Source organism: Chroicocephalus ridibundus, chromosome 8 (genome assembly GCF_963924245.1).
Source record: "Chroicocephalus ridibundus chromosome 8, bChrRid1.1, whole genome shotgun sequence".
NCBI lineage: Eukaryota > Metazoa > Chordata > Aves > Charadriiformes > Laridae > Chroicocephalus > Chroicocephalus ridibundus.
Window position 1 is genome coordinate 28,498,468 of NC_086291.1, and position 27,398 is coordinate 28,525,865.

The 27,398-nt window shown below is 45.5% G+C and overlaps 1 protein-coding gene across 3 annotated transcripts in view; it reads right to left on the bottom strand.

The window, feature by feature from the left end:
• COLGALT2 (collagen beta(1-O)galactosyltransferase 2) overlaps nt 1-27,398 on the bottom strand; it is a 63,565-nt gene that overhangs the window by 28,016 nt on the left and 8,151 nt on the right. For 2 of the 3 annotated variants that reach the window (XM_063345311.1, XM_063345312.1), the window contains exon 2: nt 511-621. In XM_063345311.1, the coding sequence (XP_063201381.1) occupies nt 511-621 (111 nt within the window). Of the gene's footprint in view, nt 1-510; nt 622-27,327; nt 27,353-27,398 lie in introns of those variants that run through there. The other variant, XM_063345313.1, reaches the window with a different exon arrangement.

Below are 27,398 nucleotides of genomic sequence, written 5' to 3' on the forward strand. Positions count from 1 at the left end.
TAAAGCAATAAAACACCAATGTTTCCTAACATCATATTTCAAAACAATGATCCTGCAAGTCATGCAAAGGCATAATATACTGAATTAAATCTAGTTCTCTGGATCAGAACTTACTGAATACTTGATGTCTCGGGCAGAACTTTCATAGACACGACAGGAATGGGCTATGATTTCTCTGCTTCCTTGCAAATAAAGAATGAGTTTTTATTCCCTGTAGCTTTTGATGTGATTTGTTTACCATGGAAAGAGCAGCTGCAGATGCTAAATAACTGAACGGGAAAACGCTCTCTTCTCCAAAGTTCTGCATGAGTTGCTTCACTGAAGTCAGAGACCTTTTTATGGGCTCCATGAGAACGCAATTTTAATGGGACAGACCCCACCAAAAAAAAAAATAAATCCACATTTTAATGCTTGGACATTTAGTACATGTCCTGGTTTGAAAACAGATCCCCTAGAAAATTTGACATATGCACCAAAGAGCTTTGGTCAGCCCCTCACAGCAGTACTCACTGGGGGTCTTCCATCGGCCTCCACTCCACATCGTGGTAAAGGTTCTGCACGTTCTTCAGCCACTCCCTAAGGATCGCTGTGGTGTTATCAACATTGTGGTCAGTGGCCGCCCTGGGAAAACAAGAGCACAAAGGAAGCCTGTTAACACACAAGATTTAGGTCCTTTGCCCTTCTCCAGCTGGTAAATTTAAATTAGTCAAATGGAAGCAGAACCTATTTCTTACAGAATCATAGAACTGCCTGGGTCGGAAGGGACCTTTCAGGTCATCGAGTCCAACCATCAACATAACTCTGACAAAAACCACCACTAACCCATGTCCCTCAGCACCACGTCTGCCCGGCTTTTAAATACCTCCAGGGATGGTGATTCCACCACTGCCCTGGGCAGCCTGTTCCAATCTTTGCTAACTCTTTTGGTGAAGAATATTTTCCTAATATCCATCCTAAACCTCCTCTGGCGCAACTTGAGGCTGTTTCCTCTTGTCCCATTGCCTGTTCCTTGGGAGAAAAACCCGACCCCCCCTGGCTACCCCCTCCTTTCAGGGAGTTGTAGAGAGCGAGAAGGTCTCCCCTCAGCCTCCTTTTCTCCAGGCTGAACACCCCCAGATCCCTCAGCCGCTCCTCACAAGACTTGTGCTCCAGACCCTGCTGCAGGGGCTCCAGGTCAGGAGCGCAACTGGGGGCAGCTCTGCAGATGTTCAAGTCCTTCCTAAGGCAAGCAGCAGAGCCCCACTTCCCCACAAAGACAGAGCATCCCCGTAGCGCAGGCAGGCTCGCACACTCTCCTCTGGCCCCACAGGAATCACAGCAGCTTTTCCATCAAGCAGATCCAGGACTGAACTCTCTGTTCAGTTCATCCACTGGAAAAGACAAGACAGGCCATCTCGAGATGAATGGCCCAAGGTAAGCTGACTGCAAAGGTCCTATCTCTAGAAGCACCAGGATTTTGCTCTGCTGGCTGTATCGTCCTGCAAGCCCACCGTTTAAGCTGGACATCCCGGCTGGGAGCCCATGCACACTGCTGCCTCACCCTATGGCCCAGGGATGGCTCGTGCCAGGACCGGGGGCTCTGCTGAGACACCAAGAGGAACCCCCGCGAACAGTCTGCTAGCAGAGGGAAGTAACTTGCTGCTCTACAGCCCCGATAATTACAGCCAAGGCCTAGAAAGCCACTTGTCTGCAATTTGTAACCTGCAATTAGCAGAGCCCCCACAACTGCCCTGTGTATGGCCACGCTGAGCAGGGAGGTGGCAGGGGAAGGCAGGGATGCTCGACACACACCAGGATGAGCATCAGACCTTCTTCCCCCCACCCTGCTATAGCCGACGAGCGGCAAGGCTGAGGCTGCGAGAGGCAGCTTACTTTCACACTGCTTCCTGACACAGGGCTTACAAGTTTGTGAAAACACACGGAGAAGCTTTGTGCAGAATGCCCCGTTCTGTGAAAACACCACAATAGCCCTCAGTCTCAAACAATGGGATGGGAGAAACCCGCCTGCTTCCTCTATGGCCTCACTCATCCTCCCTGAAAGCAGCATCTGAAGCATGTTTTTTTCCTCGGGGTTGGGCAGTATAGCTGCACAAACTGGAACAGGAGGCACGGATCCATGTCTCTGACAGCAATCACGTGGAAACACTCCCAAAGGAGCCGCAAGCACATCTCTGCCTGGGATCCTCAAGCCTTCGGGTCAGGGGGTGAGCGAGCCAAGTCACATCCCCGCTGCTCCTCTCCAGCACACATTTCCCTGGGACCAGGGCGTTCCAACACCTGGCCGCTCACGTGGTCACGGCAGTTCCCACAGCAAATTCCCTCAAATCAAAGGGCCGCTTCGTTTTTCCCGGTCAGAAGGCAGGGAAGCACAGCCCCAAGGTAGGATGGCTTCCACACCTACAGCTCCACGAGCTCCACTGAGAGTTTACAACCCCTTTATATTCCACTGGGAGTATAAATATTCCCCTAAAGTCCCATGGAGAGACAGTAAACATGGTGTGAAACACTGTTGAGAGATGTTAGATGTTTAGCTTAAATAAGTAAATTTTAATTAGAATAAGTTACTGGGGTTTATAGTACAGTATGATTTATGCTGTTTGCCTAGCTTCACTTAGCATGAGTGGTTAGATTTGCTGAAGCCTTTGGGCCACAATATAGTTAATTTTCTTAGTAATTTTCCTAGCAGCTGGCTTAGCCTTTTAGTATGAGGAAAACATCGATAACACACTGATGTTTTGGTATTTTTTTTCCCTAGGTCTGGGACTTTTCAGTTCCCAGTGTTCTGCCAGCGAGTGCAGGTGCACAAGCAGTGGAAATCAGAAGATAAAAAGACAGCAACCATGAGCAGAGAGTGCAAAGCAACAAGATAAGAGCAGTTAACGACAGGCCTGTCTGGACACAGCAGAAGAATCCAAGAATGTGTTAGATGACCCCAGACCAAAACCACCCTTGGACTGAGCGATGCGTGAAGAGCACATGAGGGGCAGGTGTACAGATTGCAAGGGTACAATTGCCCAGGGATTTCTTTGTTCAAAGTCCCTCTCTGGAGGCACCCAGCTAGCTGACCCTGGTGCTCTGCCTTTCAATTAAATTATTTAATTCTTATAAAATCCGACACCTGAGACTCTGCTGCAGGAAACCTAGGGTTGAGGCTGAAGGAGGAGGGAGCGCGCCTGAGGGTGAGATTGCGTGTGTGAGGAATCAAAAAGGACACCCCTGGGCTCACTGGAGTCTCCCTCTGGGAAGGGACCCCCGTCTGAGCAGTTACAGACTCTGGTGGTGGGGGTGCTTGGGCAACGGCTTCTGCTTAACAACATGTCCCTAAAGGGAGGGTGCTGCAAGGCCATGCTAAGCCCCAACCAACTGCTACGAACTGCCTATTTTGTCCTCCAACTCCAGAGACCCAAAGGCACTTCCCACAGCATCCTCCACCCTACTTGAAGCCAGAGATGCCTGTAGTTAGGGGAGGGCACAGAGGAGGGAGAAAGGGGGCACATGCCAAAGCCCAGAGAGCTACTCCAAGCTATTTCAGGAAAATACCTCCACCCCAAGTCATCTTATGGTCCTCCAGATGAGAACCAGGGCATGAACCCTTTCCAGTTTATGCAATGCAACTGGAAGATATCATTCCCAGGGGGTTTAGCCTGCTTTAAATCAAAAAGGAATCAAGAATTCACATTTTAAGTTTATTCATAATCAGAGGAACACAATCACTAAAGGTCAGGATGCTTATTTGTTGAAGTCCTGTTTATTAAAACAGTACGTAATGAAAGCTCAGCAAGTGAATAGAGGCTGGTTTCTTTGCTATTAACTGTCTCCTATGACAGAGCAAGGCTGGGGTTAGTCATAGCTTCAGGGCTTGCTTTTGACCAAGACCCTGGGTCAGACTGCACTGTCGGTCTAGTTTGCAAGAGTGTTTGACTGGACTAAAACAGTCGTAATGCTGACTTAGTAGAACAGACTAAGTCAAGCTTGTTCCATGTATTTTATGGATTGCAGCTCATCCACTCAAGCCCCTGTTTCAGCACACTTGCTTGGGCCTCCCACAGCCACTGCGCATTTCAGTAGTCTTGTCCTGCTTTCCTCCCCTACTCCAGCTGCACAGTCTGTGAACAACAGCTCCAAAATTCCTAACATACCAGAGAACTGTGAAAATGGCTTTCTGTTCTTCGTCATCACTGTAGTTGCAGTGTCCCCAAGAAACTGCTGCTATACAGCGGGACCACACTGCTACTAGCCATCACACAAACCAAGAGAAGATAAGTGGTGGCCATCCTGAAGAACGGAGTCCATCTTACACCATACTCTTTGCCAGGACCAGGCTAGTCTTAAGGATCCTGCAAACGCTTAAAGTAAGCACACAACTCCCCCAGAGTCAGGTCTGTGTGCCTGTTTCCCTCAGCAAGCCTCATCCCAATCCTTCTAACCTCCCACAAGATCAGTGGGGGCATGTGGAGGGGTTGGCTATGGTCTGAGGAAGGAAAGGGGAAGCTTCAGCTGTGGGCATGTCAAGCTAGTCATGGTGTTATGCTGGCTGTTCCCTTGGTTCAGCTGGGAGATTTTTCTTTATTCAACTTTGCACCCCCACAAGCTCACAAATGTATTAGTGGGGAAACTGCAGGGATGTGCAACAAAAACCAAAGTTCACAAATTAAATACAATTTCCTTGACAAAAAACTAAAAAAGTAGAGTCATTCAACCTCAGAGAAAGTTATTAACGTGACAGAAGGCTGTTTCCTCAATTGCTCAGAGCTGCTTCATGAAGCCCAAAACTTTGACTAGCAGAAGCAGCCTTACAGTTGAAAGACAGTGGTTGACAGTTTCTGCAGCTCTGCCCTCAAAAGCTGCCCTTCTTTGCTTCCCCAGGCAAGACAAGGGGGCTGAGGGATGCTCTTCCTGTCACGTCTTTGTCTCCAGTTCCTTTAAGATCAGGCAGCGCAAGTTTTACTGCATGGACACACCATCATCCTGAGAAAAGGGCAGAGCACACTAAAGACTTCTACTACCTGATCTTGCCCTGCACTAAGGGCTGCCTAGGGAAAGAGTTTCCTAACAGTCAAGCGGAGCCCCTCACATCTGGGGTTCTGCACCCTGCTCCTGGTAGGACAGCATGCCCTTGACAAAATTCACCCTGGAAGACCTCAGCAGCTAACATCCCTCCAGACAGAAGTGAGACACATGAATGGGAGCCTGGAGGAATTTCTAGATCCACCCACAAGGAAACTGCTAGAAGAAAATGGCATTTTACTGCCCAGGCTGTAACGGCATTATGTAGAAGGTAAATTCACATCCCAGCAGACCTTTACGAAGACATTGATGAGACAAAGCTCTGGCACAAAGAAAGGACTCCTGTCTCCAGGACTACCCACCCAGCAGCATTTCTAAGCCCAGAAGTTCTCAAAGGCAATAAAGTTTGTCACGCCCTGGATGAAACATGCCCTATGACTAGTAATTTGGCAAACCTTTGTTTTTCCAGCTTTGAGCCTCAAAAAAAAAAAACCCACAAAACAAGCGCAACCAAAAAAACCAAACAAGCCCAAACAATCCAAGCCATTCCCAAAAGCAATCACCACTATTAGTTTCAGAACAATTCATATTTAAGATCAAACAAAAATCAGCACTTGCTGCTATTGTAGCATTTGAACCAGTCCACCTATCCCCCCAGAAAACAAAAAAACCCAGCAGCTATGGTGTTTGCAATACCACTCTCTGGAAAAACAGGCACAAGACTTTTCCTTTTTTATTCTCTCCCTATTTTTTTAAATGACAACCCCTGCACAAGAAAAACAGGCAAATAAAAGTGTGAGCAGGACTTCCCACTGGCAGCAAGAGCTCCTCAAGCCATAAGAGGCACATCAGTATATTCCCCATTATAAGCACTTCTGTATCAGACGGAAGTTTTTGGAGTTTGTAGGACTCCAAGAAGCCGCATGCGCAGTTAAAACTTCAGTGCTCTAACTCAGATGGGATGGGCCAGTTGGATCCTGTTCATTCTTAATCCATTTTCAAGATGCCGAAGATCTCACCACCATCACTGGTGGTCTATTGCCCATGGTGCACACCTGCACATCTCCTCAGTTCTGGAGAACTGGCTGTCCTTTCCATGGGCAATGACAGTCAGGAAGGGCTGAGGCACACGGACAGAGCAGCCAACACTTGTGCCGTGTCTATTCCAGTGGGACAAGGCCATGGGATGAGACTGTCCATGTGATAAATGAGGGTAAGGGGGCATCACATGGAAGACACTGTACAGGCAGTGTCCTGTGCTGGCTTCTCTTGGAAGAGGCCTACAGAAGGAGAGGTAAAGCAATACCTCCAATACCTGCAGAAAAGCAATTTCAGTCTGCCTAAACTTCTCCTACAACAGTGCTAGTGGAGAGGGGCAGCACAGGCCAACGTGTCCTCTCCGCATGTCCTGCAAGTAAGTTTGATGGTGAGAGCACACCAGGTAAGAGCTGTTGTCAACTCTCCTCACTTGCCTGTCCTGGAAAAGTGGTTTTACTACAACCTCTGATCCTTACTGGTCCATGGTACGCACTTGACAGGGTGAGGAGAGTGGATCACCTCAACCCAGCTCCACTTAGCTCACCGAGAACACAGCTTAGCAGCCCACATAGCCCTTAGACCAAAGCAGTGCCTATATTTTTTTTGTGTGTATTTTTTGGAAGCAGGTTGGTGAACACAGTACTATTATTTGAGTTTGAGTCTATCAGCATTATTCTTGGCCTGGAGTTGGGTTCAAATCATGTTTTTTGAGTGAATCAGTTTGAAACACTTGTGCAGTGAAGAGTAAGCAGGACCTACAAGAAGATGCGCTAAGTGCAAGGCCACAGAAGAGGAGAGGTGAGCTGTCTGGCACCTCATTCTCCAATGTCTCATCATCTTCACAGTTCTCTGCTGGACTTGCTCACACTTTTAACATCTTTCTTCACCAAGAGGGCTCAAAACCAGATGTGGTATTCCAGATGCGATCAAACAAGTGCCTATCAAGAGGGGAATAACACCTGCCCTTGATCTCCTGGGTTAATTCTGTTCATGCTGCCGAGGACACAGTTGACCTTTGCTACCAGGGCACACCACTGGCTCACGTTCAGGTTGCTGAGATCCCCAGGTCCATAGGACCCCCGAGGCCTTTTCAGCAGAGCTGTTCCCCAGCCTGCATCACCACAAAGGGTTCTTCCATGCCAGGTGCAGGATCTGATGAAGTTCAAGAGATTCCCTGCAGGCAGGTCTCAACTCAAAGCCAACACGCTCTGCCTGCAACTAGCAACTGGGGGAGAAGACTTAAACAGCAGGTTTTACAACCTAAAGCCTGTGCGACACAACCAGGAAAGACTGGTGGAGTGACAAGGAAAAAAATAATTTAAATTCCTGCCACTCTTTTCAGAAAAGAAAGTTTAATTTATTAAACTGGAATAGACCTCCAGATGGACACTCCTATTCCAGTAACATGGCAGCTTTTTCCACTCAGATTTAAACACGTTTCCAATAAATAGAAGTTAAATTTTAGAAAAGTTCGAGTGAGAATGTTCATATAGGGGCTTATGTCGGCATAACTATAACCACTTCAATATTTACTTTGGCTTTAACCAGTAGTCTTACCATGGACACAAGCCCTCATTGTCCATACTCAGCAAAGTACCCCCTCCCAAAAAAACTCAACTACCATGAATAGTGGAAAAGTAAGCGCAACATTAAGCGCCTACTGTTTTAATTAAGTAACACGTGAGTAGCAGCACACAAGGAAAACTGTTCCTTTTACAGACTGCTCATATTTTTAGCCTGATAACGTCTCCTCAAATGATGTTTGCAAGAGGGAGTTAATTTAGGCTTTGATGGTTATCCTCCTCTTCTCTCCTCCAAAAAAAGAAAAAAATAAATGAAAATCACCCTTTTTCACTTCACATCCCAGCCTGCTCTCCTAAGCTATTTACAGTTTATTTACCTCAGGCACTGGGTCAGAGGAGATAATTTTCACCTTCACCATCTGTATAGGAAAAGTACTGCAGGACAAAACCAACACTGTGTGCCTCTGGCTCGTCAGAGTACGGGGCACGTTGTAACACTAGTTGTGGGAAACACTATGGCCAGGGCCCTGCAGTAATTTTCCTACTGAATTTAACATTTACCAACTCTTCCCTTTGGCAAACAGGGAGGGAGGGCTTCAAACAGGGGTAAGTACTTCATGTTCAAGAAGTGCATACTGCAAAGCAGAGTCAGAACCGGAGGCCATTAGACTTCCAAAAACGAAAGCCATAAGGAGGATCCTTTCCCTTTCTATCAGTGTTTTGAAGAATGTAGGGCTTGAGGGGGGTGTTGCGTTCTCCTTTTATTGCTAAGAGAGCCAAACTCAGACACCCAGGTTCAACTGGGCCCTTCCAAGCACATACCACGGATGACAATGGTTCAGGATGCTGCTGATGGCTGGGGTTGCACTGAGAATGGCTCACACGAAGGGGACATCCACGGCTTTCCAGGGCTCCTGCTGCTTCTACATGCTGCAGGACTGAGTTTGAGCGTGTAACCAACCCCCAGGAAAACACAGAGATATCCATTTTAGCTGCCTCCCTTGGCTCCTCTCTGCCTGCAGCCAGGGATTCGATTCACCCATGAGGCTTGCTATGGGATGTAGTCCAATATCGAGTTCCCCTGAAACAAGAGCCGCAGGTTGGCCACATGCCCTAAACCCGCAGGGTCTCATTCAAATCAAAGCCCCGAAGTCAATAGAAAGCCTGTTAGCAGATCACTCCTAACAACTGTAGCACAGAAACTGGTGACAAAAGCACAAATAACTCACCTTGGCCATCTTCCACAGAACAGAGCCACAATAAAGCGTCCAGAGAGAGGTTACGTCTCAAAACAGTGATGGAGGAAGAATATTTCTGTATGCTGTGTTTTACAACTGTGCTAGCAGAGAGGCCCAAGTACCCAAGTTGGACCCTGAGCCCCTCCTGGCCCTTACACATTTGAGGTAGTGAGATAGAATGAGAAGGAATTCACCTGTGGAGCCCGATCTTTCCTGTTTTATTAGGGATAATACATGGGGAATATAGCAGTTTGGGTCTGGCTCTCTTACTGTTTGTTAAAGTTTGGCAAGGCCACTTAGCCTGCCACCTTCCAGCTTATTAAGAAATGCTGAATTCTACAGTTATTCCTAAGGAAGTTACCTCCCACAAGCATAAACCCTTACAGGAATCTGGATAGTCTGGACTCTCCGGAGAAACCTTGGGGACAGAGAAGCGCTGTCACCAAATGGCTTGGTCTTTGAGCAAGCAGAGCCCCCACTCTTGCTCTGAGGGCTACAGCCAAAGCTGGCCCCACCAGACGCTTCAAGGGGAAAGCTCAGCCCTCAGAGCAGGACTCAGCATGCTCATGACAACCTTCTTCCCCAAGCTAGCAGCACCAGGGAACACCAGGGATTTCAAACCCCAGAGCACCAGAAAAGCCGTGCTACTCCATCCAGCAATAGCCATTACCAACAAGCTGCTACAATGGTCCAATGCTTTTTACCACAGCACTAACGACATGACGAACAGCACGGCATGTGAATTTTAACAGCTTAAGCTGAACTAAAGAGACAGCAGAACTAGGGAAGACAGCAAGGTACTTATAGCTCTGTAAAGGCTCATTAGGCACCTCCGAACTGTTTGGATCCTGCAGCAAAAGCCTTCCACTTTCAGTCACTTTGGGCCACTCAAAGAGCTCCCTGGTCCGAGTGGTGACCTGAGCTCAGTGTCACGCAGGCGACCCTGACTGATGGCTGTGCTTATTCCGGGTGTGAATTCAGCCCTGCCAAAAATAACTGAAAAACTAAAACCCAGCAATGGAGTCCTAATATGAGTCTAACACAAATTTGGATTTAGATTTCCCAAAACAAGTGGTAAATGAAGTAACAGACGACTCATTTCTCCCTGCCTTTTTGTTTGAATACTGCCAGACTTAGAAAACCAATTCAAAAATACAAAAACCTCCAAACTGGCAGTTTCCACCGTGAACCAGTGATGAATTACCTTGACTAGGAAATAGTACAGCTGTGACAGACTGGCAGAGAAGGTACGGATCCTAAAGGGGAGGAAAAAAATTCAAAACAAGACAGAGGCAAAATGCTTCTGAAGCCCAGGGAGAGGGAGTCTGCCAAGGCAGTGGAGAGCTACCAGAAAGCAGCTGTGGTGTTCCGACAGCCTCATAACTATGGCTCTACCACCTTCGCCCTGAGGGCCACAAACCCTACTGACCTCAAAGCAGCAGGCTTTTGCTGCCTCTTGCATGGCTTGATGCACAAGTGAAGAGCTGTCTGGCACCCAATTGTCCACTATACCCCAATTTCTCAAAGTCTAGTGTTTCATTTCAGCTGTGAAAACATCCTTTTTTATCACAGAGGAGCAAGTGGAGCTGTTACTATCAACTACTTCATGTTCTCCTGCTCAGGACCTTCTCGCTCCCCCACCAGGCAAGTATGGCTTTTGTTCACGCAGCACCAAGGAGGCTCTGTTAATAAACAATTTCCTTTTAATTAGAAACACTCTGTTGCTTTTGCTTTGTGCTGCTAGCTCTACCTTGCACCTATTAATCCCAGACTTGATACCTCAAGTCTCACAGATATCAATGGGATCCCAGGATAACGCATTATGAGATGCCACCGAGCTAGCTCACAACAATGCAGTTCAGAGACTGTTAACAGATTTAAACCTTCCTTGCCCCCACTTATTTTAGCACAATTATGCTCACACACTTCATTAATAAGGCCCGAACATTCAGGCCCAAGTTCAAAGAACTATTTAAGCATTTAAACAAGTTGCTAAAATCTTAATGTATGTGTAAGACTTTTGGGTTTCACAGGGACCTGGCATTCATTCTAAGGTTTTCCTTAATTAAGGACAGACTTTAATTAAGGACAGACTTTTGGAAGTGCCTTCTTTTGTTTTTTTCAATTATTTTAATGTGGTCCCCAAGACGTGAGCTCCCAGAGAGGGGGTCTGAGCCCAGATGAGTGGCAGGGAGCTGTGTGGGAGCGTAGAGCCAGCGACAAGAGCAGCGATAGTCTCCAGGCTGGGCAGCCATACAAGAACAGGACCTCACACTACAGGAATGCAACAAATCTCTCCCTTCTCTAACTTTCTCCCCATGCCCTTCAGCAGCTTGTGGATAATGGATTTTGCTGGCAGCAGCAGCGATTTTAAAACCTTCAATGATCTTCCAAGCCCAAGTGAGAGAATGATTCACAGATGTATATAAGAGCATACATACTTTCGTATGCACCAGGATCTCTCTTTACACACTACCTCAACAAATATCTCACTTTCTTGTCTCTCACACCCAAGATCAGGTTGTCTCTGATAGTACAGAGCCATGACAGGTATGTGCTTCAGCCCAGCGGGCACAGACACAACAGGGGAATCAACTGCTCCCGAAAAGAGACATCAGACTAGGGCTGCTTGTGGCTGCCTCATGCTAATAGTCAAAAATCCATGTTTAACAGCTTCTCTGGCATCCGTGTAAGGGGAATTCTCTTGCAGTGCAAAGAAGGTTCCTGCCACTTCAATCCCAAGTCCTTCTTTGTCTTGCTTTAGGTCTCCCCACGGTCTCCCTGCTGCAGACATAGCCTCAAGAGAGACAAAAAAAAATAAAAATCTCCATCTGGCCTTGTGAATATTTCCAAGCAGACTTGGCTTCATTGGAAAAATTCCCATAAGGAAAGCCCAGGAAATCTCATACGCACAGGATCAGGGCTGTGACTAGCCTCTGAAATCAATTTGCTCAAATGAGGAATTAATTGCAGCACTCCTGTAATTTCTGGAGGGATAGCTTGTTCCCACCAATGCTAATTGGGACACCAGCTAATGCAGCTGGTCAAGATGAATGGAAGTGTGTAAGCCACTGGGAAGGAACGCTGGTATTTAGAAATATTTTTTAGCTCTGGTAACAAGAAACAGATAGGTTTTAAAGGGCAGAATCTTCTCAAATTTAGGTCTTCAGTACCACTGATTTTTCAATGGGCACACTGAGTATGGGTCCACACCGCATTACTAAGGGTCCCCTCAAAACAGAAACATCTGAGAAGCTCTCAGCCTCTGTACCAAGCTTGCAGAAGAACAAGTGCAAGGCTCCCACAGGCTGCCTTGCCTCCGGTGAGAAGACTCAGAACATGGACCACTAGATGCCCAGTTATCAAAGGGAAAGGCAGACCCAAGTCATTCCACTCAGTGGCTTACTTTTGTAATTTAGGTTTGTTGGGTTTTTTCTTTTTCCTTTTCCCCCCAAAATTACAGCTGTGCCCTACGAGTATCAGTAAGCACACAGTGCCTGCACCTCAGCCCCACATCACCCGGTGAGAGCTCTCATCCAGAGGTGTGTCTTATACTCTTTACAGTTGCACATATACAATATTGAAATTTTCAGAATGTAAAAGTAGATTTTACAGCGTGCCAGGAAAGAAAACCTAGTACCTCTCTACATTTTCTTTTACCTTCCCCTGAACCTCACGTCCTTTCCAAGCTTACAATAAAGGTCCAAAGCTTGTCGTTATTACTGCAAACTAAGAACTCTCTTTTGCCAAGGACAAAGCCATTGTCCATACTGTCGTACTGGTGTGGATGGACAGAATTCCTTTCCTTTGAAGCAGGCAAAGAATAATGGAATACTTATCTCAGGGTTATGCCAACATGAAGAGAACAGAATTAGATGAACATAACCAAGTTATGTGGCTGAGACAAGTACACTCCATTCTTCCAAAGTGTTTAAGAATATACCTTACCAGACAAGATGTTTTTAGGAACTCTTGACTTAAAATATGAAATACAACTTATTTTCCACTATGAATGGATTTTCATTCTAATCATATCCTACAAGACTTAATCAACGTCATTTTAACACACATAGAAAAACTTTCTATTGTAATCCAAATACTGTACAATTAAACGCCTACAAATAACAGTGATTTTTCATCACTTGTTCAGTGGAGGCTGACAGAAACAATGTAAGAATAGGAAATGGAACATTTTTAATCATGTCACTAATTAAGAGGAGTTCGAGGAGCAATAAGAAACACACCAAGCTAATTCTGGAGCAGTGGAAAATTCTTTTCTTTTTCACCAGTTGAGAATCTACTCTGATCTGGAAACTGGAAGGATGTTTTGTGTGATGCTAGAGTGAGTTTTACACAATAATTGACCCTTTCATGTGAAAACTTTGCTGATACGCAACAATAAAGACATTCTTCGCAGGTTTTCAGCCAGCTTTTCTTTGAGGCCATAGGAAACATAAAAATTCAAACCAGAATAAGACAGAGGAAGAACTCAATGAGTGCTAGTAACAGTGTTCTCTGAGATGAAACCCAAATTTAGCATCTGGAGAAGAGATTTGCTTCAGAATAGGGAAGAACCACAAGCGAAATATAAGAACAGGCCAGAAGCTATTCTTCCTACAAGCAAAGTGACAAAGGATACTTGGCTACCCAGAAAGATTTTGCCTCTGGAAAGAGAAAATAGATATGTTTACAAGGGCAGGAGATGCTCAAAGTCAAGTTGGTACGTTAAGAAAGTTAAGCTCAAAGTTAAGTAAGGTATTTTTAGAAGGGCAGGAGATGCTCAAAGTTAAGTAGTCACTGAAAAGCAACACTATTTCTTATTTTTGCATCAGTTGGAGATTCTCTGGAACTTCAATCTCTGTACACAGCTTGATGCAAACATCGCTGAAATACACAAGGGATGTCTTTCACCTCCAGTGAGCTTCTGATTACAGCTCACCAGGTTTCTGATATTTGGGGAAATCCGTTCACTCTATTCAGTAGTTTACAATTTTAATTTATCTTTCCAAAAATGTAAGCTTTCTTTTCAAGCAGCTATGCAGGTGGAGCATAAGTAACAGAAACACATCACCATCACGCATCAGTAAGTCCCTGGTATGCATTAATTTTAAAATCCAACTTTTTTCTATTGAAAGCACAGGTATAAAGTCAACGTAACCCAACTGCGGGGACTCCCGTTAGCCCATGGAACAGGACCAGCAGGTTGCACAAACGAGCTGTGCTGCGCTAAGTGCTCTCAGCATCCAGCAGACTTTGCGCGAGCAAGGCGCAGGCTTCCAAACCGATAGTAAGAGGGCAAGGAACACGGAATGAACGGGCCATCAGGCAAACACGATGATGAGAGTCCCCGGTGCCCCTGAACAGGAAGGACACACCTCCCCTGATGCTTGCTCAGCCTCTAGCCTGGGTTAAACAAACTAGGGCTGCTCTACAGCAAAGTCACTACTTTTTGTTATCATCTTTCAACAAAACCCCTGTGGAGGAAGACCAGGCAAATAGGACTGACACCTCACCGTGTTTATTTGAAGCCAGTTCTGCACTTAGGGCAGATTTCCATCCAGACCCTGTGCCTCTCCAGGGGACCAGGAATTCCTTTGCTGTTGCTGCAGGCTGAATGGAACTGTCAACAGGACAACAGCACCAAGCCCTCCAGACCTAGTCTCCAACAAGTTGCTACCTGCCTACATACTCAGGTGTGCAGAGACATCACAAAGAAAACCTCAACAGTAAAACATTTCACGCGCATGGGGCGATTTCTGAAAAATGTGGCACAAATGCTAGGAGATATCTTCCAGATCAGCAAGTCCTGAAGACTCTGAGGATTCAGGTACACACTCACTGAGCAGTAACTTGCAAAATTCTATCTCTGTAGGCTTTTGGACAACAGTCATATTACAGCGCTCTGTACTGAACTTGCATGACTTAATTGACGACCCTGTACTTTTCTGCAACCTGAGTGCCCACCTCCTGAGAAGGCTCTCTTGATCAACACCCAAAGTTAGAAAAAGCTGAGGCACACATGTGCCCCGCGGGTATTCATCCATTCCAACAGAAGCAACAACATGGCTTTGCCCACAAAGGCTTGGAAAAGGGGAGTCACAGGCAGGAAGAAAGTCTGGGTTCAGTCACCATCCCAAGTTCAGAATTGCTTGAGTACAGCAGCACGGCCAAAGAGATACTCTTTATGAGGGAGTAGAGTTATAGGATGAGGGGGAACAGTTTTAAACTGAAAGAGGGGAGATTTAGATGAGATATTAGGAAGAAATTCTTTGCTGTGAGGGTGGTGAGCCCCTGGCCCAAGTTGCCCAGAGAAGCTGTGGCTGCCCCATCCCTGGAGGTGTTCAAGGCCACGTTGGACGGGGCTTGGAGCATCCTGGGCTGGTAGGAGGTGTCCCTGCCCAGGGCAGGGGGGTGGCACTGGGTGGGCTTTAAGGTCCCTTCCAACACAAACCATTCTATGATTCTATTATCCCAGTGGCAATACCAGCAACCATGAGAAGTATCCCATCAGTTTCCAGAGGGCTAGGATTCTTCTTTGCACTCCTGGAGCATGCAGGCCAATGGGCCCAGCGCAAAGCATTATATTTCCGTTGCACCATCCTACAGAAGTGTCTAATCATGAAAGACACCGAGACAAAACGGAGGACACTCAGCATTTGGCTGAAGAACTCCTGGCCCTCCGCATAACCTGCCCTCCAACAGACGGGGGCCAGCCCTCAGCTCCTCCGTCTGCTGGCAACGTACACGCTGGTATTCGCTTACACCTTCCCTGCTCCAGCTCTCTGCGGCTCACTTGCAGCGTAGCTGTTGAGAGAAATTAGCTTGGCCAAGCCTACACTACAAATAAATCCCCTGGCCAATTTGCACTCAGAAATATGACTCTGCACTTCTCCTTCATGAAAGAACTCACTGTCTGGGCATGGAGAGGGCTGCGGTAGGAGCATGTACCAGATGAATAGATCATTACAGACACACGGAGAAATCCCAGCACTGCTGTCCAAGCACAGAGCATTGTTGTCAAACGCAAAGCTCTCTCTGCCATGCTCTCACACAGGGAATTTTGCCAAGTTTAAAGGTTTAGACCCCGAGATAGCGCTCCAGGCTTGCCTTGCACAGGCAAAAGCACTTACAACAATTTAATAAGTTTTTCCTCATTGCTTATGCATGTGAATATCTTTCCACTCTGATAGCCTGCAATGCTACCACGAGGGGTGGATGGTACAGAATACAAATCTAAGCCCAGCCAGGAAGAGTCCTTCCCAAATACCAGAGCAGATCAACCTCAGGTACATGGGTGAGTGAGTTGTACCAGGCAGCAGAGTTACAGAAACAAAGTTAGCAAGACTTTTTCAACAGAATTCAACTTCAGGATGGCTTGAGAACAGTGGTTTTCAAACTGTGATCAGCAGACATCTGTGGGTTATTTCTAGTTTGTTTGTGAAAAGTAACTTTAAAAAAAAATGCCTAGCATACATAAGTCCAAGTTTGCTATGCAGGCACCTGCATTCCCACAGGAAAGAAGTATTGAGTTTATGCTCAGCCGACAGAACACCTTTCCCCTTTCACTTGTCCTAGAAGGCTCCATACCAATGCCCTCATCAGAATCAATTCCTCCATCTCAAACTTTACCATATGATCCCCAGCACAATCTTGGCAGGCAGCACCATGAGCCCTCTGTGCACCTAGAAACTCGTATAACTTTTGACAATAACTATAACTTGAGTTTATTCTTACAGTGCAAGATAACAGGATCAAGGCTGGCACAGGCACATAATAAACACTCCTGCTTCCCTGGGAGGGCTGCGAATTACTGGGTGCCTACAGGCAAACCGGGCAAGCGTGAGGGCAATAAAACCCCAGGTGCTTACAACATTTAGTACAGACACAGAGGAGTAGAAAGAGAAGTAAATTTCTTGGCTGCTTCTTCTCCAGCCCCTGTAACGGCAAGTGAGCATCCTCTGGGATGGAAAGTGTTAGCAGAGAATCTGCTTTTAAAATAAGGCCAGGAGGCACAGCAAGTCAAAGCCAACCAGGGACCTGTAACAAATTCCTCACAAGGAGGGCTGCCATGCTTTTGTCTTGTACTTCACAGAGGATCCAGGCACTGGCCTAGGAAGCCCGTCTTTCTATGTGGAGTCCTGACTATGTAAAGCCTATGTAAGGCTACGTAAAGACTATGTAAATCTTTCCATATAAAGTCCGACTATGCAGAGTCCTCACCACAGACCATCAAAGGCAAACCTGCACGCAAGTTTGCCTTCCTCCTGCTGCCAGACCACCTGTCCTAAGGGGCAACCAACTCCAATGTTTCTGGAAGCACGACCTTTAAGAAGGACTGGTCTTGAGTCTGCAGGCGAGGGAAACGTTATCCTCGCTTTTACAGTCAGAAGACATGCCAATTAAAGGCTTTGTCCGGAGCACAGCATGAGGTGAGGCAAGGATAAAGGGCCATGATCATGTCTTCATCAACAGGCTGTGCCTGGCAGGTGGCCAGCCTGCCTCCTCACAACGCGTCCCAGCACTGCTGGGCACCCCCAGGCTGGCCTGTACACCAAGCGCACAAACCAGAACACACGGGTGGAAACCAGGAGAAAAATGTGGCCTCATAGCTCCAGATGGATACTGGAGACAGCACAGCTAGGTCAGGAGCTTCGGATGCAATCTCATGGGCAAGTCACATCACAGCCGACACAGGATTTGCACTATATACCCCCTATAGAAGCACGTGACATCGCCAGGTACTGAGGTGCCTTCTTAGCCACTCAGGTGGGAAATGTCACAGCTCTTCAAGTCACAGGTCTAACACTTCTCTCCACGAAGGAAAAAGTCTCTCTGCTTTTTACAACAGGTCTGAATCTGACTTGTAATATCAAAAACAAGCAGAGAAACTTAAAAACACAGTAGCAAAGATTAGATGTGTACTAGACGCTCCTCAGAAGACTGAGGCAAGAAATCCACCCAACACCATCTCCAGGTTCTTCCAAAGATATCCAAGGTGCTTGCAACAGCTGCTGCTGATGGGAGCCACACAAAGGAGGCTGAACACCTCTGTGATCCTGTGAACACAGCACTACAAATGATCATGAAATATACATCCCAAGATGTTGCTGCCTGCCATACGGTAAGGAAATGAAAGGACGTGATGGGTGTAGGCCAGGACAATCTGTCTTCAAGGCAAGTCACATGCACTGGCTTTACAGTTTGCATTAACATTATGAAGAACCATACAGAAAAGGTAATGCAGAAAAATTAAAAATAAATCAAATGTTCGACATGGCTCTAACTGGTTAGTTACTGTCTCCGAACGACAAAAAGGTAAATGGCTACAGAGCTTTCATCTCTGCAGCAGAGGTCTACCACGTCAGCAGGGTAAACACAGGACAGGAAGGTTTGGGAGTGGGGTCATCTCTGACGTCACCAAGTGGCATAGCCAAAGGCTAAAGCATCCTATATAGTCACAAGGTCAGGAATAAGAGATTTTTGCCTTTTCAGGGATTATCAGGGCTTCAGAGACAGCCCTCGAAAAGGAACACAGACAGAAACACGTAAGCCATTTACCTTCCTGTATTCTGGGATCGAGGAATCAGCAATGAAAAAAGCAGAACCAAAGTGTTACGCCAGAGATACAATCAGCCCTTCCCTCCTAGAATAAACAACCCCCCCAAAGAGTTTAATACCCCAACCAATGCATAATTTCTGTAAACCTACAAGATTGTTAATTACATGCAACATCTAATGACATCAGACTGTACACCTCTCGTTCTATTTCCAATTTGCAGCAAACACAGTGGGTTTCGCTGTCATAGAATCATTTAGGTTGGAAAAGACTCTTGAGATCATCATCCTCTCACTGGCACAGGTTTCATTTGGTATAGAGCAGTCAATGCCAAATTTTGCATTCAGCAACATTAAGCTAAACCCTACAGTCATCAGTAAGTTATTTTAGAGCTACTTTATTGAAGCCAGCATGGAACTTGAGACTGCATAATTTTGGCCTAACCTTTCCCAAGTAGCCGGTTATACTGGAAAATGGAGCTTCTCTGAATTGCATGGAATGGTACAGTGCTTCAAAATAAATGGATTATGTCATATTTGCTGGCAAATGGCTGAAAATGTTTTATATGCAATTAAGTAAGAGATCAGAAAAACAACCACTGCAGCCAAGCAGGAAAGAAAAAAACCCAAAACAGAAAAAACATAAATTTACACATAAATTAGAGAGTTTTCCTGGATGTCATTTGTAATTTTGTCCGCCACATTTAAGCTTAAGAAAGGTGACAACACCGCATATGCTGAGAGGGTTCTGAATAGGAAGGGGGGCACGGACATGGGACACAACCCACACTTTGCAAGCATGAAATAGTCAACTTATAAATTACAATTTTTTTTAATTTCTCACAGAGAGGACTTGCCCCAAAGCCCCTGAAATCCATGGCAAAGGCCTCAACCACCCTGAGCACGGCACTGAGGCAGCATTATAGCTTCATTTTACAGACAGGGAAACAAAACCACAGAGATTAAGGGATTTTCTCAAGTCACAAAAAATGAGTGGGTGTCAGGGCTGGGAATGATGAAACAAACCTACACTCCTTCCAAAATATACACTGAAATAAACTACTGATATCCAGCTTTGGTAGAGCAGTTTACTTAACGCATTCACAAAGTATTTGTCAGACTAGTGGTAAATTTGTGGCCATGACGATCTTGAGAACAACTTTTCCTCCACGTTGCTTTTAAGAAACTCTCACAAGCTCAAAGGCAAAGTCTCTCTTCCTGTCCAAGTATTTTTGCCTTCACTACTGAAAAAAAACCCATGGGTTTTTGGACACATGGTTCTAGATTTATTTTTTTAAAGCAGTGAAGTACTCGTACTAAGAGAAAAAAAGAAAATAAAAAACCACAACACACGACCTAAATATCTTACGGATTAGAAATATTTTGCACACACGTGTAAGAAACAAGTGGATGAACTCTACCCAGGAGCTGAGGCCCACTCCAGCCTCCACAGTGCTAAACATGACTTAATACTGTTGTCGAGCCTAAAATCAGGCCCATATCTGTTGAGTTCCTTGCCCAACAGCCAGCTTCCTTTGCTGGCCTGGTGATCTCCCAGCTCCCACCCCACAGGCAGAGGGGCATGGATAACAGAGGGCTGTGATTCTGAGTCGGTTTATTAACTGCCTTTTATTTTTTGTACTTTGAAGGGCATGCTTCTAAGCAAGCAGTCAAACCAGGCAGCTAAACTTCTGTTTTTCCTACTTAACTCAGCACCCAGGTGGAGAAAAAACATTTTTTTTTTTTTGCTGTCTCACACAGACAACAGCACAGAATAACACTGTCCTCTGAACTAACACTACACCAGCAACAACCTCATCACTTCAGAGCTATGCATAAGCAAGACATTTCTACTTTTAAATTCCAAATACTTCAGGCTAGCCAGAATTTCAGAGTTTCAATCTCTTTCATTTGTGATCTCGTGTTTCACTCACAGATACAGGAATCCAAATGGCTTCTCTCACAGAGGGAGTCACAGGCACACATGTGCAGGACACATGGCTACTGTTGGGTGAGGGTGAACACACATGACATACTACGGATGCCAGAGTCAGAACACATTTTCTCTTGGAAAAGACCAATTCTGGACTCAAACTGATGGAAGAGTGGTGCTATGCTGATGGCTGACTTAACTGTAAAGAGAAGAGAAAGAAGAACAGTGATTTCTCCACATTTCTCTAATCTTCTAACAGCTCTGCAGCCTTCTCTAAGTAATGCTGCATATTTCTTATTCCCTGCTGAGGGAAAGGGATCATGGAAACAAAGGGACATCTACACAAAGCATGGGGTTGCTTCTGTTACAGTGTGCAGCATTGCAGCTCTTGCTTCTGCTGGTCTGTCCTCTCTGTGTGGATTTCAGGAGCGTCACCTGGAGGGGGGCAAGTTTCAGGGATTGCCAGGCACTGAAGGCGGCATCAGCTCCTGTGGTAACTGCATGTGGAGAAGAATGCAAATGCACGGTTTATTTCAACTACTTAAGGTTTAATCCTGACCACAAATGCAGTTTGAGGGTAGCTAATTTCTTCCTCTTCATTGCCTGGATGTAAATAAAGAGAGAGAGGAAATGGGCACTTGCTTAATCTGAGTAGCCACTTCCCAGTAAATTGACTGTGCAGCTGGAAGCCCCATGAAATACACGTATGCCTTTATTTTGCAGAGTGTGGTTGCTAACTTTGCCATTTCCAAAGGGAAAGATTCACAGCTCAGATACGTCCATTGCCTGTGGATGACACGCAGAAGACAAGTGCTTCCAAACCTCAGTGGAGAGGTTCCCGCACACATCTGCGGCACTGCACTTGACCGTCCCAGCAGGGATGGAACAGCCTTTGCAAGCATCCCAACACTTGTCCAGCAGCATTCCCATGCCTGGACGTTTGAGGTCCCCAGGGCCTTGAGGCAATTTCAAAGGGTGGAAAACTGGATTTTTGGAATAGCAGATAAACCCATCACAAGGATGAAAGAGCAAAGAAGAAAGTGACAGTCCAGCTTCAGTGAGCCCACAGTCACTCAGCCGAGCCTGCAAGAGACTGATCCCAAGCTCTCCCTTTGTCAGCAGTACACAGTCCTAACCACCAGCCCAGCACTGCAATGGGGCATGGCAGATGACATGTGCCTGCTTCATATAAAATAACATAGGCTGTCTTTGAAGATTTTGACTTTTACATATATAAAGAGACAAACAGAAAGTGAAACCTAATTCCTTATTTCAACTTCTTTGATGAAGCTACCAAGTTTCTTAGAAGTTACGTTCAAAGGTGTCCAACAGGTCATTTAACCTGATGTACTACATACCACAGACGAAGCATCACTTAACGTCCCATAAGTAATTCACAGATTTTTAGCATCACCTGCTTGCCACACACTTTTGGTTTTATTTTAGTTTTCATCCACAACTGACTCAGGCCCTTTTTCTGAAGCCTTTCAAATAACCCAGCAAGAGTTTCACTTGAAATCCACACAACAGCAGCAACTGCCATGCAACATCAGCTGCAACCAACCAGCCAACATGTCATACAAGTGACTGGCCACTAGAGGGATTTCTTAAATAAATGAAATATTGGTAATCGGTTAATTTCCTTATGGAAAAACAGGGAGACTAGTTCTGTCTTATTTGAGAAATCATTCTTCTCTCTCAAACATCTGCCAGTTTCTCAGCCACTGCCTCAGAGAGCCGACAGGGCAGATAACAGGGGTTCTGAGCTGGCCCCGCTGCCAAGGATGTTCTCGGTTAGCAGCCCTTTTTCCTCAGGCTCAGCCCTACCCGCCAGAGACAGGCGCAGACGCCTTACAAGGCCATTTCAGCAGAAACTATTTCTGCCCTGTAACAGTTGGGCAGGACTTTTCTTTTAATGTGTTTCATTGACCTATTCAGATCGTGAAACCTGATACAAGATCTAACAAGCTGAAATCTCCGTTTCTTGGGCTCCTTAGCTGGTTTCTTCCAAGTATTTCTTAACGTCTGCGCCAGAGTTAGCACAGCTTTATAGCTCTTTATAGCTCCATCTGCGCTGTCAGTTCAAAAGACCTGGAAAAAAATATGCCTTTGTTGGTTGAGTAGGTCTGGATACATCCTCCAGAGCAGCAAAGGCTGGTGTTTCAGTCCAGCTATGTGCCCAAACTGTTACAACCACGTTTTTCTTTATCTGTGGGCTGTTCCAAAAGCATATGCGTAGTAACCAACTTGGCCACACATTTCTGCAGCAGCAACAGGAGCTGGTCAGATTTGTCAGGCAGGCGATTGCTGCTGTTCGATGTAATACGCAATTGCTTTGCCTTAGGGACCTCACTCCACTAGAGAGGGAAAAAATAATTGAGAGACTTGAACTGTGTTTCTCCTCAGCAAGTCTCCCGTGGTACACTGAATTTATGCTTGTTATCATCTGTGATTTAGATCCACCGACTCTGCAGTGGTTGGACAGTCTGCATTCAAATAAGGATGCAGCCTGTAAGCAGAGTGCAGCAGATGATACAGCAAACCTGAAGGCGTCTGAAGCTCCCCGCAGGATCAACACACACCACTGCGCTGGCTTTGCAATTTGTTAAGCGTAGAAAATAAATCACTGCTTTCCTTAGCCCCAGTCTCGCTCTGGACACATATCCCTCCTTCCTTAAATTTGCATCACGTATATAAAGCCAGGCTGGTCCAAAAAGACAGATGTGATGTTCCGCTGGGAACACCACTGATAGCAGTTTGATTCTTGTTCTGTAAAACAGAGCTTCCTTCAAGGCTCAGGTATTAGGCAAAAAAATCCTGGCAACAGCCTTAGTTTGCATGAAGTCAGAGCAGAGTTCTGCCAGCAGACAGCTATGAGCTCACTGGTCTGAAATAACAACTCATTGACAAGACTTTGTGGAAGCAACAACTAACTTGTTTGTGTGAGAAATAAAGGGGATGGGGAACTGCGTGTGCGCTAGGAGCGATAAAACATGTATCACAAGCCCACTCCATGAGGTAACAATGATAATTTGCATTTAAATCCTGCTTTAAGTGAAAAAAAATAAAAAATCATAAATTAAGAGAAGGTATTTAGCAGCAGTGACATTTTCGTATTCCAGTCACACACACTGAACTTATTTCAGATTTGTGTTTTGAAAAATGAGCGTAACCAAAGTCTCTGACAGCCAGATCTGCAGGAAAAAAATATTTGAAGAGGCAAAAGACCCAAAAGGAATTATTATTCTCTGTTAACCTATTTAGAAGCATCTGGGTAGGCTCCTCCAGAACCCAGGAGCCAGCCATCTCAGAGACAACTCAATGGAAACTCCATCCAGAACCTTCTACTGCAGAAGCATGTATCGTTTGGAGCAAACAGCAGCAGCATCCAGAAACTGATTTATGAGAGTGCGTCAAATCTAACAGCCTAAGACTGGGAAAAACGCGCATAGTGCTGCTCTGTTGTTCCTTGCTTGGTTACCAGAACTGGTTTGCTGGTGCCTCTTCCCAACAGTTACTAGGACTGTTTCACTTAAGGCCCAAGGAAACGTCAAGCCTTTTACTTTGTGAGGAGAATGTCAGGCCTAAACCTGTACCAACCCCTGGCCTCATTTTGCCAGCTCTACGGAACACTTTGGGGGCTGGAACCTTTGCACTCTACATCCTTGTCCCTAAACCAGGTACAAACAGGGTACCTATGCACCACCAGCACAGAAGAGCATGCAGCACTTGGCTCCAACCAGGTCTCTTCCCAAACTTCTGGGACCCAAATAACTTGCCAATATCTCAGTCTGCAGCAGCTTGAAGCTCCCAAAACTTAACCCTGACACAGCCCATGCAGTAAAAGAGAACTGAATGAATTCACCTCTTCCAACATCCCACCTTCACCTGAAGGCACTGAAGACAACAGAACCAAGCCAAACCATAGAAGCTATAGAAATCCAGACATTAACTCTAGTAAAATTATTACCAGAAATCCCACACATACACTAACAGAGAATAAAATGCAATGCACCCAAGTCAACACCAATCTTCCCCCGCTGCCCCCCAACTCTGCCAGCCACGCAGAATCACAGAATGGTAGAGAACCAATGTATTCGTCTTGCGTTACAAGCAACAGCCTCTCTCACCTATCCTGAAGCCACCCAAAACTGCCTCCTTGAGCTTTTTTTCCTCCCAAATACATACGGTAATCTCAACTCTGATCCCTTCTGATCACTGTGGTTGAGCTAGACTAGCGTAACAAGCATGTCCCTTCAAGTCACCTTTCCCCAGACCATAACCTAAACGAGGGGACAAACCCAACACTAAAACAGACCATACAGCACTGACTCTTTCCTAATCCTGCAGGCCCTACAGAGTCTGAAAACAAAGTGGGTTACTTAAAACCCCAAACTTTATCCTTTATTTTATCCAAGGTAACTGTAACCTTGATTTTAGCCAAGGTCACAGAATCACATAGGTTGCAAGGAGGGAACGGATGTGTGTGTGTGAGGGGAGAATATAAATAAATAAAAACAGCTCTCCTCTCACAGGATGGACTGAGGAAAACATCACTTTGGCCCGAGTGCAGTATGTCTGTTACATTCCGGACTCAGGGACACCTTGGCAGTGTCACTGGTGACCACGTGGATGAGCAGCATAGCCAGAAAGCTGGACAAAGGCATCAAATCAGGTTGGCAGATGGGTGTCCCCATCCTCCACAGGAGATGGCTTCTGATAACCATCACCCTCTTGTTCCTTCACACAGACTCTTGGTTGAGCTTCATCAGTCTCTGATGGGACATGTTCCTCCTCATATGTCTTCCAAGTCCTACACCCATTCTGCAATTGCAGAACCACAGACAAGGAGCCTTTATTGCGTTTCCAGAATGCCAAGTTTTCAGCCTCTCCCTTCTTGTGAGCCTTCATCCCCTGCTCCTCCAAGGGAGTCCTTAGCTATTCCCCCCTTCCTTGAAATATGGGACTCAGGATCTTCATCCTGGAAGGTCTCTGTGAAGACCCTGTTTTCCTCCCATTCATTCTCCCCTATGGCACGCAGCTGGCTCACCTCCACCCACCACTCATCTACCCAGCACCTGAAGAGCAGCACACCTTCCCCCGTGCAAGGCCAACACCAATGTGATACTATATAAATCAAATAGCAATACTAAACAAAATCTTGGTGAATCCAGTAACAAATCAGGCACTTCAATCCCCCTTTCCCAATCCTTACCAGTAATTCCAGACAATTCTAGACGAGAATTAAGGAGAAATAAAATGCAGGCCATCAGTTCCTGAAGACACCAGAACTCTTTTTAACCCCTCAGTTTGCGGAAGTGAGAAATAGCATGGCTTCTCTTGTTTTCCAAAATAAAAACACAAGCCTTTGCCGTAGTCATACAGTTCCCACCCTGACTTTTCATCTTTCAAGATGCTTTATTTGTTAGGATTATTGCTATTCTAGCACAGTGACTTGTACATGCAGCTGCTATACTTCTCACTTGCTTTAAATCTTTTTTGTCACTGCCTTTATGGGTTATGGTGTCAATTACAAATTCTGGTTAGACTATGAGAACGGACACTATTCATTTAAGAAGAATTTTCACGAGCAAAAATACCTCCCTTAATAAACCTTGAGGGGAGTTAATAACATTAATATGCACCCCAGCATTGAAATTCCACGGAGCAGCAAATCTGCAGCTAAATCTCAGGATTCTGGGGTTTCCCACCTAAGACAGCACTGAAAATAGGCACGCTGGGACATTACAAACCCAGTACACCAGCCTGCCACGTTCCTCTTCCCCTCCTAGACATAAAATATAGGAACAGAAAAAGCTTCCCATAGCTTTTTCTGGTTGTTTAAAGCTCATGCTTCCTAATTAACCTCTTTATAGTACTTGCCACAAGATGGCTTTTGACTGTCTAATGACACAGCATGTACATTAGTCTCACATGGGGAACTTGCCCAAGTTCACTTGGCTGAAGTCTGGTGGGGAGTAATTCATGGACTCAAACCGATAAACACGGGGAAAAAAAATATCAAAGCATTTGCATTTGGCAGTTTAACTTCCATGTCACAATTAGTAGTTCAAAGTATGAATGCTGGAAAACAGCCTTTTCCTCTAATTTTCCTAAGTACCTTGTAAGGGCAAGAATGACTGCAAATACTGAGGGAAGAACTCAACCTACAGCCCTAAGTTCCTATTCTGCCCCCAAAGGTACAATGGGGTTTTAAGGGCAGCTGTTGAGCAAGGAGCAAAAGCAAGATTCTGACCTGCTAACTAAAGAGATAAACACCTGCTATCAGTTTCAGGATATAAACTAACGCTGCACAGTTAATGCAACCAAGTTTTTGCCATGGGGCAAGATTCAAACCAGATGGCAGCCACGCATAACCTTTCCTCTGCAGAGAGATAAGCAAACAATCCTTTTAGAATCAAGGGAAGCCTGTACCCTGTCTGAAAAAAAATAAATAAAGCAGCATAAATAAAAAAAAAAAATAAATCATATTTTCCCCTTCTTACAGGAAAAAGATCTTTAAAAACAAAATAAAAAAAATAATCAATCCCTATTGGAACTGAAGCCTTCCAATGCAAACGTAAAATAGCTTTATGAGCCCTCCTGTGGCACTGTAGTTTACAGGGACTCCCACTATCTTCTGCTTCAGTATGAATTCAGATCCTCACAAACCCAAGGGCTCAGCCTCAAATTTAATGCATTTTTTGGTCCAGATCAAGATCTGCTTATGTTTAGAAGAGGTTTACAGACAGAATGAAAGGGAAACAGTTAGAAACCTGTTCACTTCCATGTATCACAACCTCATGGGCATGAGGGAAAACACCAAGGCTGGCATTTTCACCAGTGCCAGTGTTTTAAGAGTCCCTGGAAAAGAAGCAAGGACAGACTTTGGCAAACGTGTATTCCCATCCCAAAACAACATGATAATTTTTCATGCTGTTTTACCTAATGGTATAGTTATATATTAGTAAATGGGGAAGACACATTGACTACGTAAATAATTGGTTAGAATGAAAGCAGAAAAAATACCCACCTTTACTCCTGAATAAGGAGGTCTCATTTCCCAGCACGTCTTATGGCTATCACAAATAAGTGATCACCTCT